This window comes from Uloborus diversus, chromosome 10, assembly GCF_026930045.1.
Source record: "Uloborus diversus isolate 005 chromosome 10, Udiv.v.3.1, whole genome shotgun sequence".
In the NCBI taxonomy this organism is placed as follows: domain Eukaryota; kingdom Metazoa; phylum Arthropoda; class Arachnida; order Araneae; family Uloboridae; genus Uloborus; species Uloborus diversus.
The window spans coordinates 111511779-111526149 of record NC_072740.1 but is presented as its reverse complement, the minus strand read 5'-3'; the positions used below and the strand labels follow the sequence as shown (position 1 = coordinate 111526149).

The 14371-nt window shown below is 34.8% G+C and overlaps 1 protein-coding gene across 1 annotated transcript in view; it reads right to left on the bottom strand.

The window, feature by feature from the left end:
• Window positions 1-14371, bottom strand: part of LOC129231132 (uncharacterized) — a 124820-nt gene that overhangs the window by 48306 nt on the left and 62143 nt on the right. The window contains exon 2 of the mRNA XM_054865379.1: window positions 1181-1262. Within this exon, the coding sequence (XP_054721354.1) occupies window positions 1181-1241 (61 nt within the window). The 5' untranslated portion in view covers window positions 1242-1262. The remainder of the gene's footprint in view (window positions 1-1180; window positions 1263-14371) is intronic.

Genomic DNA, 14371 nt, shown 5'->3' with positions numbered 1-14371 from the left:
TTACTTTTTAAGAAATATTTAGAGCAGTTGTTAAAAGTTACGACCTGTAGTAGCTCTAATACACGAATCGCAACAAAGGCGCTGCGACTGATGAAAGTTTTTCAAAAGTGTCGTAATTGCAACAGAGTGATTGCGATGCATGTAGTACAGCTGCCGGCCGCAAATATCATCAATAACTTTAAAACTTTTTTAAAACCTAAAATATTGTGTAAAATTGTCTTTGTGTATTAAATTTGTGACCTGCTTTACATTCATCAGTTTCTGGTTTTGCGTGCATGTAGCGCGTCAGCCTTGAGTTTGATTCCATATGTTTCTTATGATTCTTGCTTCTTATTCTCCCGTCTAACACCTTTTAATAATTAACCCAAGTTTAGACTCGTATACATGTATATCATATGCTTGTATGCAAGTGTCTACTCGAGTACGTACGCGTATATACGTGTCTCCCTGAGTATATAATTGTTCGTATAGATACGAGTATAAAAAGGAATATACGTGTACAGTCGAATGTATATCTGCATAGATAAAAAATACTTGCAGATACCCATATACGTGTTTATTGATGCATTTATGTGAATACGTATATATACGTGCCTACACGAGTATATGCGTATGCATACGCATGTACTCGTATATTTAACTCTGTTTATTGTAAAAACAATACATATTAAGTGAAATTAATATTTAATTTATGTCTGCCTTACACTTAAAGATTAAGTGACTTTAGAAGAACAATATTCGTTGAAGTCTAATATTGTGACCACTTTACCCCATCTTACTTAAATTGTTCTAACAAATTATTTAAAATAGATTCAGCTAACTGTTAATGTGGAAGAGTTCTTGAGACATGTAGAAAGCTTACTGTGCTTTTAATCTGTTCATAATTCTAACAAACAAAATTTCCCAATGAAGTTAAAAAAAGGTTTTAGATTTTAAGAATTTTCATATTTACACAAAATATTGTTTTTTATTAAATAAAAATTTGCCAGTTGTAAAATTTTGTATTCAAAATGTAGTTTTTAAATGCATTATCCTAAAATAACATTTTCACATTCATTCGAACATTAATTTCCAAGCTATAGCCATTGATTTGAATTATGACCACTTTACCCCCCATTGACCACTTTCCCCCACCGGACCCTATTTCATTAAACTATTAGAAGAGAAAATAGTAAAATACCTTGTGATATTAAGCAACTCAATATGGTAAACAATGGAACATAGTAATATGCTGACTCCATTCAGATTAGATTTTCCTGATTCTGGAAAGAAAATGAATTACCATTAGTCAAAACAAATCTTTAAAACACGCGTGTACAATACGATATCTCATTTTACCATAAATGTTATGAGTCAGGCATTCAAAAAATAAAATCCAAGTGCATGTGTAGTTCAAAACAAGCAAGGAAGGAACCCTAAATTACTTTTGATAAGAAAATAGATACCTAAGAAGTGGTTATTTTGCCATTTTATAAAATGTCCAGATTCGCTATAGCCATTACTTGTCCTTGTCCTCTCAGGAGATTATTGAGCATTACGTCACGAACTCGAAATATAGCTTCTGCACATGCCTTTAGATCATTGAGCAGCACATCATGAAATCGAAATACACGTTCTGCACACGGGTGCCCACAGAGGGGGGGGGGATTATGGCGCAAGTTCTGCCATCAAAATTTGGGGGGAGGGGGATTTTTTTTTTTTCGAAACGAAATATTTGGAGGAAACAAAAATATTTAAATTTATTCAATAAAAAATAGCAAGGTACAAGAAATACTTTTTTGGCACACTCCTTTTAAAATTTAGCAGCACTGAAAAAGATTTTTCAATGAAGACAGGATGGCGTCAAATAATCTGTTGCAAAAAATGGTCTGAAGGTTCAATTTCATTTTAATTTATCTTTTTTTTTTTTTTTTTTTTTGCAACCAGTACAGGCAGTGCCGGATCTAGAACGTTTCCGAGGTGGGGCAAAACTTAAAATGCCGCCCCCCCCCCACGCACTTGCTTTAAATTTTTCTATCAAGTTGTATTTTAGTATTTTTAATAAACTGTAAAGTACGAAAGGGTTTCAGTAAAAATTCCCTTTATACAAGCATGTCAGTAGGATTTTTTTTTTTTTTTGGTAAAACTCAGATATACCGTAACACGAATTGCAATTCAAAACCCTCTCCCTTTTTTTTCTGAAAACGAGTTCAATATTCAGATACAGGTGCTTTACTTTTAATCTTCTAATTTTCGCCACTTAGTCCGGGATCTGACAGCACACGTCTAGGAAAACTTGAGTAGTGAGATTTTTTTTCAAAAATGTTTAATTGGTGTTCTAGAACGTATTTTGGATTTGGCTGAATATCTTCTATCCGGTATATTTTTTTGCTATGACGTCATCAAAGATGGCGGTCGGTAACTCTCATAAATGCCTAACACTTCTATAGAAAGTTTTAGCAGGGAGAATGTTTTAACCAGAGCCGTGTCCAAGGGGAGGGTTTTAGGGGTTAAACCCCTCCCATCGGAAAAACATAATAAAAAACCAAAGAAAAGCTTAAATTTGACTTAAAACTAACTTTAATATTGAAAAGTTTTATAGTGTTTAAAAAAACAACACATTCTCTTTGAAGTTTCCCAGCAATTTTTTTTCCTTTTTTCAAGTTCGTCTGAAAATAAGAAAGTCTTCTTCAAAGTGCTGCTCTTTCGAACTCCCCGCCCCATGCCAATAGCATTACGGAGCATGTCAAATTTTGTTTCCAGATCTTCAGTTTTGCAAAATTTCCAGAAAAAGCCCCCGAATACCTAACAACATCGCTTAAAATTGTAATAAATCACCTAAACTCGGGTTTGGTTTGGTTTCAGTTTGGAAAGGGCCCTAATGTTTCCAAATATGGTCGTACCAAGGACGTAGCCAAGGGGTGGGTCCATGGGGTCCGGACCCCCCCCTTCCCGAAAGACCCCTCTCCTTTTTTCTCAGTTGTTCCATCTCGCATCAACAAAATCTTTCCGAAAGGTAATGAGTTTATAAAACGCAGCATTCTCTCTCCTTAAATATTCCCAGTAATCGGCAATTTTCTCAGCCCTTGAGTCAATTCAGAACACGAGAACCTCGTGCAACAACCGCAGGTTCCCAATTTTCGTCTGCTTTTTGCTGTGTCACCTACTCCGTCCGAAACGGGGAAATGTCCCTTTCGACTTTCAAACCAGCTGGGTCCTGTGACCTTGAAATTCAGCCCCTCTCCTTGGTCCATCAAATTGCCATTGGCAAAGTAAAAACAAGCATTTATTGCCACTTCCGCCGTATCCCACAGTCTCATATTGGCGTGGTTTTCTTTATTTCTTTCTCTTTTCTCTTTGGATTTTCGTGGATTTCGTAGACGCATGTTGTACGAAAGACAGCCAGAGTGAGGTGCGTTCCTGGTGAATCAGTAATTGAATTCCGATTCTTTTCTGTTTTAACACGCAGTTTTTATCTATGTCATACTTATATATCTTAAACAAAATTGTATGCAAAAGAAAATTAAGTTTACCCAAACTAGGTAAGTCGTAGTGCTACCTTTTAAAGTTTTCTTGATAATACGAGCAATTTTACGTGTTAATGTGTTTTTCCATTTAAAAACTAATTTTAGATTCTATGCCAGCAGCGAAAAAAGAAATTCTACACATTTCGTGAGTTTGAAGATGAGAAAAAAATTAATTATTGATTTTTTTTTTCATTTTAACTCTATATTTTTGGCGTGGTTCATTTCAGATTCATTTTATATTTTGATAAAAATTTTATTTGAACTTTTAGATTACTTTTAACATCTCTCTCCTGTCTGAGTTACAAATTACGTAGATTTTTTACTGAAATTTTCCCACCAATATTTAAGCATGATCATGAAACATATTAAATGCCCCCCCCCCCAAAAAAAAAAACAATTCGTGTTTGAAGGTAAAATAAATAAAATAAATGAATATATAAAACTTGAAGTTGATGTAACAAACTTTTTACGGTATCAAAGTTTTATAGAAAAATTACATTGAAAATTACTTGAATATTTTACTGTGATCAGTTTATGAAATTACAAGTTCGGTCGTATTAACGCATGTAATAAGTAATTTATTAGAAATTATTACTTTTAAATATTACTGAATTGTGATTCTATGATCCCAAAAGAAAAACATTTAGTTTTTAATTGACGAAAAAAAATCTTATTCGATGTTGTTCCATAAAACATATTTGTATTTGCATCATTGGAATACATTTTCTGATTGTTATTCATTGGCTTTGTACTAAGGAGTTATTTAATTAGCATTAAACGAAACAAAAAACAGGCATATGCATTTAACTATAAATTACTAGGTGAAAATTAACACTATTTACTGCGTTACAAGCAAAGAAACAAAAAAGGTGAATACGAGGTAAATGTTTTTGAGCTTTTCTTTTATATATTGCCTTTTCTTAAACACTTATTTTCTTCAAGATATTTAGCATTTCTTGCAATAGAGTGTTTTGCGAACATCGTATTGAAGAAAAAAATCATTACCTGCCTCGTAAAATATGATATGTATTGTTGTTAAAATTAACAACATGTTGTTAAAATAAAATTACACAGATGCTTAATTTAATTCATTAGGTATACATTCCATTAATCGGCATGTAAAAGATCCCTTAGGTCGTTTGACTGAATATTCTTGACAAAATTAAATTTCTTTTGCAGTTTCGCATCGAAGAGAGCTCAGGTGTCTCCATCTGGTGGAAACTGGGCATCAAATTTTCCTGTGACATTCACATCCGCGCCTTAATGGTGGCATATGAATGACTGGATGCCATATCGTTGGTTCGCACTTGTTCCGCAAAAGGCTAAAGCCTCTAACACAGCCCCGTTAGAAAGAAAAAAATAATGATAAAAAACGGCAATACGCCTTTTCCGATGTTTAAAATTTGTTCGAACAGCTTTCACCCTTTGAGGAATAGCGACTTCACTTGAGAACACCATTTATTTCTTGCTTCTCTTTTTTTTTTCAGCTAACTGAAATCACTGTGTCAGTTGGCTGAAGAAAGAAAAAATATATATATAAAAAATGGTTGCAACAAAGGAAGCCTCCGTCCCTCAAAGAGTTAATAGTTTGTTCAAGCTTTTAATTGATGATTAGGAATGATAATTAGAAAACGGATAAGATTGGAAATATCATTCTATTTCGGTGTTATCAAAAAAATATTATAAATGTAAATAAATAAAAACTAATTCAAGCTTTTTAAATGAAACTTTGTTAATATTTTCGTTGAGAGAGTTGTGGGATTTTGCCTGAAATGTTGTTCAAATCGGCAGGGTTACGTATTACGTTATGTAACATTCGTATACATTCGACTCCATAGATATAGATATATTTATCCTCATATAAATAATGACGATGATCGAGTAACCCGCGTGTTTCAACAATGAATTCGCACCACGGCATGATATGTAATTCGATAATATGTTTTGGTAATGCTTAACACGCAAGGAAAGACTTTGTGACAAGGCTGAACTCGATCCGGTAACTTGAACAGTTTTACTGGTAAGACTGTGTCATATCAGAGGAATGAAGAAACGAAAACAATGAACGTTATCTACTGGAGTTTAGGGTTAATCCACTGGTGTTAGAGTTAAAATTTCAACTATCAAAATATCACCAAACAGGCAATTGCTTCGTTCAAATGAAGAAGAGTTGAAGCAATTTTCACCCGGCATGTCTTGACGGGTGACTTTCTAGTTTTCAAATAAAATGGCATAAGTACAAATGTACATATTTTGCTGAAATATATTACAAAGCTTTAATATTTTATTAAATTATCGCATGCATTTTCCAAGTAATTTCTAGAACAGTTTTCGTTTTCCGTTTTTCTTTTATTGTGCCCTTTTTATTAATAGAAAATATATCACTTATTTTCAGGAGGACATAGGTTCACCCATATTTGGAAACTTTGTATGTGATAACTTTCAGTTTAATGTTAATTTACAAACTGACAATAATTAATTTACCACTTAACATTTAACTTTTTGTTAACTAATTTTAACTAAAGACTCTATTAATTTCAATTATTTAATTAATTTTTGTTAATTATCATATTATAATGATCAGTTTTAATTGGATTTATCTTAGTCTTGTGTAATTATCAGCTACTAATTCTGCTTTAGCATGCCTCCTCTTTTGAAGTTCGTGCAACCTTGGACCCCCCCCTTAACAAAGTTCTAGCTACGTGCCTGGTCGTACAATTGCGTTTTTAAGACTCCAGTTTCAGAAAAAATTCGGGCAAGGGTCCTCGAACCGCCTTCTTTTAATATCAGGTTTTTAAAACAAAACTTACTAAAAATGTAAGTGGAATAACCTCTGAACCTCCCCCTCTCCTTCTGATACATTAGGATACTGCTTAAGTTTTTTTAGAACTTTTTAGAAAAACCCAGTTAACAGATTCAAAATCCCCTCCCCGTAAAAATCTTCAAAGTTTGTCTGCAAGTGCGTTTTTGGAACTTCAATTTCGAAAATTTGAAAAGGAGAGGAGAAATACAATTTCTATCTATTTTTTAAGAAAAAAAAAGATTAGGGAGAGTCCCTAAGCCCTATTTCTTACCCTAACGTCAATAAATATGGCCTATGATCATGTTTTACAGCTTTAATTTGTACAAATTTCCGCGGAGCCAACCGTCTAAAATTCCCCGTTTTCAATACTAAAAATTTCAAAAATTTCTGGGGGAAGACCCCCGGCCCCCTCTTATTAGGTTAGATTTTTTTTCAACATGTCTCCCTTAAAACTTATTTTCTAGTTGCACCACTGTTTTGCACTCGCAGTTTTAAATTATTACTTAAGTGAATATATATTTTTAACTGTACAAATTTGATCCGGATAAACATGAGCCGAATAAAAACTAGGCTCTACTGTATAAAATATACAATAATGGAATTGGTAATATCACTTAAAAACACATCTTCTGCGAATTTGAACCTCCCCCCTCCCCCACACACCGCTATGCCCCTCATTGTAGCCATTAAAGAGAAATGAATTATTTGACCCACTGTTGTGTTTTTCTGACACTGCAGGTAAGAACGATAAAACATTGAAACTAGAACCCCTCCCTTTATGAAATTCTGGACACGGGCCTGGTTTTAACACAAAAGTTTAATAGGTGTCCTGTGTGGAAAGTATTTTGAGCTTTGGATGGACATCCGTTCTCATAAATGCCCGTATCTACAGGGTGTCCCAAAAGGTCGTTTACAAACTTAACATGCTGGTCTGTCATATCATGATGAACAAGATATACATAGGAACTTGTGTCCGAAAATTCAAACTGCGACCGCTAGAGGGCGATAATTGCACGAAAACGGGAGAGTGGGAAAACAATCAGTTTAGGCGTGGACGTTGAAGGATAAGGATGAATCAGTTTAGTAACGCAGAAATGGCCGACATGGCATTACGTATATGGCGCCGCTGATGGAAATGGACGAGCCACGGCACAGATGTACCTTGAATGCTTCCCAAACAGACGTCAGCCAAGTCATGTTTTGTTTGGACAATTGCACCGCAGATTACGTGAATCAGGAGCTTTCGAAGTTCCCTAGCCACATTGGTCGAGAACGTACTACACACACGCCTGTCGGAGAGGAAACCGTGCTGCAGGAGTTTGCCATTAACCCGCAAACAAGTCTCCGAGCAGGCGAACGTGTCTTGGGTGTAGGTCATTCCGTTTCACCACAATGCGCATACTGCACGAGGACATGCAACACCCTTACCACTTCCAAAAAGTATAGTCATTGTGCGCTGACGATTATCCCAAACGGGGCGGCTGCAGGGCCGTGCAGTCCGTGCGACCGCACGGAGCCCCGCGGCTAGGGGTCCCGGGCGGATTTGTATTTAAAACTTTTTTCCCGAGTTTTTTACGTCTTTCTAGAACAAGTTTGACCTAGTTGAAAGCTCTGTTGAACGTGGGGCCCCATTATAAAAGTAACATAAGGACGAATAGGGTCGGTCTAGAGCCGGCAGGTCCCTTTCACTCATGCAGATACTGCACCAATGTGCTCTCTCCCCCATCATCCCAAGCGTCAGCTAGGGCCCCAAGTTTCTGGCTATAGGCTGGCACTACCTCTCGTTGGCCCTGAAGATTAATCCCAGATGTTGTTTTTGGGAGAGTTTGTGGTGAGGAGTATTTTTGTTTTTGCTTTGAGAGAGAGAGAGAGAGAAATTTGAGTTAGATGCTTTCTAAAACAGGGATTCTCAACCTCTGCTCCAGAGGATGGGCAACAGTCTGCGAAAAATGAGACCGCATCTGGGAGATTTTTACGTTGCCGCGTTAAAAACATTTCCTTATTAAGTTAGACTATAGTAATATTTTAAGATGTTTTTTCGTTTATTTTGTGGTTGCTTTTCATAAGTTTCTGCTTTTTTTTTTTTCTCTCAAAGGTTTATTTACTAACGCATTACGAATTACAATAATTTGGGAAGAGTCTTGAAGAATTGGATTGCGGGAGAAGTGAGACAGCTGCATTGATGAGCCGAGATAAAGCGTGAAAAAGTATCTCTACCTTTTCCAGTAGATGTTGCAGACGCAGAGTAGAGTCAAGTGAGAGTCTGAAGCGGCTACAACTGCCAAACTTGCTAGAAATTATTTTTTCTAATTTTACTTCGGCTTATTAATGCAGCTGTCCCATTCCTCCTGACTTCCCATCCCTCTGCCACACTTTTACTCTAAATTAACGTATTGATGTTAGCAGGCATGGATTTACCTATAAGCTAAACAAGTAAGAGCTTAGACACCCAGCTTTGTTGAAGGCCTCCAACTCCCAAAAAACTATTCGGGATATTATATGATTTGTTCTTTACACGATTTGTTCCTTAAAAAAAAAAAAAAAATTCATTTTCAAGTGCTGGAAAACCTTGAACATTCGCAAAATGTAGTTACAAACCCTGAATTCTAAAATTTCTAACGAATGTGAAGGGAAGGGGGAAAGACCAAACTCTGTGCCGAACTAAGCTCCTTGCTACTTCAAAGCGCATCAAAATGTAGAAATCATGGTTCTGTAACATATAGTTTGAGATATTTATTTGTGATTCACATGTTTCATATCTTAGTTATTTGATCCCAAATTCGTCTTTTGGAAGTTCTTCTGTTATTGCTTGCTTTTACTTCTATTCTTTTATTTATTATTGCTTGCTTCTACTGCATAATTGTAATCTGTTTAGAACAAGAAAAAATATTACTCTGCTTCTATTCTTTTTTCGTTTTTCACACTATTTGTATTCAAAAAAATATTGTTGTAAACAGTTATGTACATCTACAGTATAAAAAAAAAACCTTAAAACCGAAGTTTCTTACAAGTTTAAGAAAATCGATAAAACGATAAAATCAACTGGAATGGAAAGTGCAAATGAAGTGCTTTAAATAAATTTAACTGTTCTAGATTCTTTGAAAATAATGAAATAAGTTTTTGAGTCTGCTCAAAAAGTGCTTCAATTTTATTTCTTATCTAGTACAAACTGTAAATTGTTTTCATGGCAAGGATGTAACTCTCGACATACCTGTCTTCTAAAACTTCGCACGGTTTCTTTTAAGAGTTTAATGCACTTTTTATTAGTGATCATTTTACTTGTCGCTGGGTTCCGCAATGATCAAATATCAACTTGACCGAAAGCAATGTGAGCAAGTGACGATGCGTTGTCTTTTCTCATCTCTCTTTCGTCAATGTCGACGATTTGTTGAACCAAAGAAAATTTTTTGTTTTGCATTTTCTTCATTTTCAGAAGAGTGTGAAACTTGTAAAAAGATTTGGTTTGCAAATTGTTTCATGATATTTTGTAGTTCGAGTTATGCTTCATAAGACCTCCAAACGCAGAATTTTGTATCTATTTTTCAAAATTTTTCCCAGGGGAGAAATCCCAAACTCCCTTAAACTAAAGATATCCCATATCCAATGATGTTCCCATCAATTTTTCTCAAGGTTTACTCCCAGTAATCCATTACGCGCAATATGTGTATGCTATCATATGCATAATATGTCATAATATGAAACTTTTTGAAGCTTGAGGGTATACTCTGTATGTCTAAAAAAATGTTTGGGAGTATACGGCGTCTATGGAGTATACCGTATGGCAATACCACTGCCTATATCGCATTTAAGTTGGCCCTTGAATCATTATCCTGATACTCCCTTCCCTCCAATGTCAATGATAAAATGTGTACATGTGGAGGACATATATATCGAGGAAGAAATGTTTAGTTAATTTTAATTAGATATGACTAGTCGACCCGTGCGGAACTACGCATTGTGCTTCGTATCGTTTCATGTGGCATTTCGCTCTTTAAAAATTTCAAAGAAAGAAAATTATGAAGAAGAATCGAAAAAGTTAACGAATTAAAGTAAACGGAAAAAAAATAAAAGCAAAATAGAAGACATGTAATTTGAGGACATCAGCGACAAAACCTCGTTAAATACAACGTTGTGATAATGTAATCATCGCTCACTTTTTGGATATGCGTACATATTTTCAATGCAAACATAAATATCATTAAAAGTGTGACTGAGTGACTCGTGAAAATGCAGTAATTGTGCATGTGAAAAAATGGGCTCTGGCAAATACAATCCTGCCTATGTGAGCCTCTGAAGAAAAAAAAAAAACATAAAAGAAGTATGTATTGGCACCGATTCGAACTGGCGCCATTCTGATTATCAGCACGAAACTCCAACCAGCCGAGCAACTTCGCCTTCGTTTTCGAATGCTATTCATTTAAGCAACGTGTAATAAAAAACAGCAAAAAAGCTTTTTTCCACAAAAAAAAAAAAAAAGACCTGACGTCTATGTTTTGTTATTAGCCAGCATGAAAAGCTTTAAAATTATTCGTAAAACATGGAATTTGATTAAGGAATCACGAAGTTCTCGCGTAGCAATTGAAACAAACATTCTAGAGAAATAATAAATTAGATTGAAAATAAGTGTTTTTATTTTTTTTAATTGATACAATTTCGCATAGCAGGTTGCTTTAACCGTTACGGCTTGAATGCCAGCACATGTCTTTTTTTCAATAGAACATTTAAAATTCAAAACCAAAACCAGTTGAACTGGGTCCATTTTTTAAGTGTAATTTTTCAAACGTAGACAAAATGCATATCCTCCCCCCTTCCGAAAACAGAAGAGTAGAAAATGATTTCTTACTAATGAAGTTGATTAAAATTATAATGTTTTACATCGTATTCGAATAAATAGTTAAAGGTTTACTGGGTACTCGTAATTTCAATTTGGCACTGTTATTGAGAAAAATGTGCATTTCAGCATACAATAAAAAGGTTATTCTACACGAAAAGGATTTCCTTGAGATCTGAATTTTTTAATCTAATACTTTTTTCTGCTTACATTATGCTTAGTTGTCTGAACGGAGTCAAAGCCTAAAGAGAAAAAACACCCTTCGATTAATAGTCAATTTATCTGAATAATAACTGTTACCTACATAAAGGAGTCGAAACGCGAAGTAGCTTCCCCGTCGTATTTATTTTATTTCCTTACTTGTGTTTTCTGCTGTATGTTATGAGTACATGTAAAGCGTAATATTAATCTAAATTAGCTATAATGTCGGACAGCCCGGGCGAGCCTGAAGTTCAACTAGTTTATAGTCAAACGCTCTACCGAAAAAAAACTTATTGATTTAACCGAACAACTGAGTTCAATGCTTTTCAGCTTTATTTAAAAAAGTTTTGTTTAAAGAAGTCGCCGAAAGCGACGCAAAAAGTTGAAAAATTGTATTAAAATCTTGCTTTAAAAAAATCTGCAATAGAACTACAGGTTGCATCAAGGTCTTGCAACAGCAAAGGTCGTTACCGAAAAATTGATTTTTAGACCGTAAGTCTATTTTTCTTCATTAGCCGGCCCGGTAAGATTTAAAATGAGGGGGGGGGGATTTTTTCATGAAATAAGAAAGATCTGGAATACCAACATAAAAATAATCCACAGAAATAATATATAAAGTAAGATATTAAAGAGAAGTGTTTTAAATTTTTGAAAATTTATACAATTTGTTATCGCAGGCTGCTTGAAGTTTTATATGGCTTAGATGGCAGCACGTGTAGGCATGTGTAGTATGGCATCAGTAGAACTAAGTTCGTTTTTTAAGCGTAGCTTTTGGAATGTAGTAAAAATGTGACTATTTTTTTTTTTTTTTTTTTTTTTTTTTTTTTGCCGAAAGAATTAAAAAAATGGTATTTTACCTATCAAGTTGCTCGTAATTTAAATGTTTTAATTTGTATTCTAATATTCATAGTTTAACTAAATGAAAAGCGCAATTTCAATTTATGGTAGAATTTTTTTTATGTGTACAAAGGGTCAAATCTGTCATTAGATGAATCTACATTTCAGTATACGATTTATTTATTTTTTTTCTGAACAAAAACTATTTCATTGCAGTCTGAAATCTTAAACCTGATACTTATATTTTCGCTAACATTACGCTTTAGCTTTTTGACCGGAGCCAAAGATTTGAAATCAAAAAAACAAAAAAAAAAAAAAAAAAAAACAATTAAGAACATCTACATTTCAGTATACGATTTTTTTTAACAAAAAATTATTCCAATGGAGTCTGAAATCTTAAACCTGATACTTATATTTCCGCTTACATTATGCTTTAGTTTTCTGATCGGAGCTTAAGCTTTTAAAACAAACATAAAAACCTTATACTTAAGAATCAATTTAGCTAGAGGTTTCATCAACGATTCGTAACAGCAAGGAGCGTACCGTTTCATTTATTTTATTACCTCATTTCTGCTATTCACTGTTTTTATGTGTTCACGTAATTCGCAATTTTCGTCTAATTTTTTGATGCAGATCGTCCGAATCGGGCCCGAACACTCGTTCTTCTCAGTATCATTCGAACGCTCTGCCGATCGAGCTATTTAGCTCTGTCGGACACAGCGCAAGTTAAACTTATAAATTTAACCGAAAACCTCAGTCCGGTGCTTTAAAACTTTTTTTTTTTTGGCAGAAAAAAAAAATATTTTAGACCATGGGTCTATTTTTCGTCATTAGACTGCACGATAAGCTTTAAAATGAGATGTAAATCAAAGAAATCGATCAAGAATTGAGGAACGTCTCGCGTAGGAACAAAAAACATTCTACGGAAATAATATATAAGGATTAATTATGATATTTTTTATTATAAAATTACTGTTAACGTTGAAAATAATTTATTCTGGTCAAATAATAAATGTTACTTACGAAAAAATTAATGGCCAAAGATAAAATCCGTTCATATGAATATTAATCATTTTAACTGATTTTATCTTTTTTGCCTACCAGTTATAATTATAGTGTATGGTAAATATAATGAAACATTTGCTTCTATGCTGGTATGAACGCAGTCGGTAGTGTTGCAGTTGTAAATAAATATCCCCTTCGCTAAATGCTGGAAGGGGAATGAAGTCATGAAGGGGGATGGTGCTAGGCGAGCTGGTTATCAACAATAGAGTAACGAGATTAAATTACAGTTTACAGTTTGCAATGCAGGTATGGGCGTATGAAAACCCAAGATGTACACATGCCCATGCTCATCAAAAACGTTTCACCGTAACCGTTAGGGCTGGTATTATCGGTGATGTGTTGATTGGGCCCTTACTTTCTACCTGAACGCCTCGATGGAAATACATATCACATTTTCTTAGAAAAGAGTTTTGCCGGATCTGATGGTTCCACCGCCGTTCCAGCCGTTACACGCCGAAACATCTGGTTTCAGCATGATGGAGCACCTGCCCACTTCAGCTACGCTGTTCGAGAATACCTCGATAGGACTTATCCTAATCATTGGATTGGTAGAGGTGGATCAGTCCAATGGTCGCCGCGATCCCCCGACCTGATTTCCCTGGATTTTTACCTGTTTAGACACATGAAGTCCACGGTGTACGAGACACCCGTAACATTGGACATGGATCTTATCGCCAGGATCGCGGAAGCGGCAGCACGTGTCCGTGACACTCCTGGCCAATTTGAACGGGTTTGATCCATGCACCGACGTTGTGAAACTCACAATGTGGCGAAAGGAAGGAATTTTGAACATTTGTGTGCTATGATGTGATAATGTTTTGTAATGAAAATCATATTAATACCGCTGTCGATATCATTTTCTTTCTCCTCATCCAAACCTGCACTTATCGCCCTCTAGCGATCTCGGTTTGAATTTTCGGACACAAGTTCCAATGTAAATATTCTTCATCATGATATGACACACCAGCATGTTAAGTTTGCAAACGACCTTTTGGGACTGTATATTAATACTTAATCGATTTGATAGAAAATTTGGTCAGTATTTATATATTGATAAATATTAATTTATTTTTGTATAACACTTATTCCTTTACAAATAGAAAAAAAAAGAATACAAATATTAAAAGC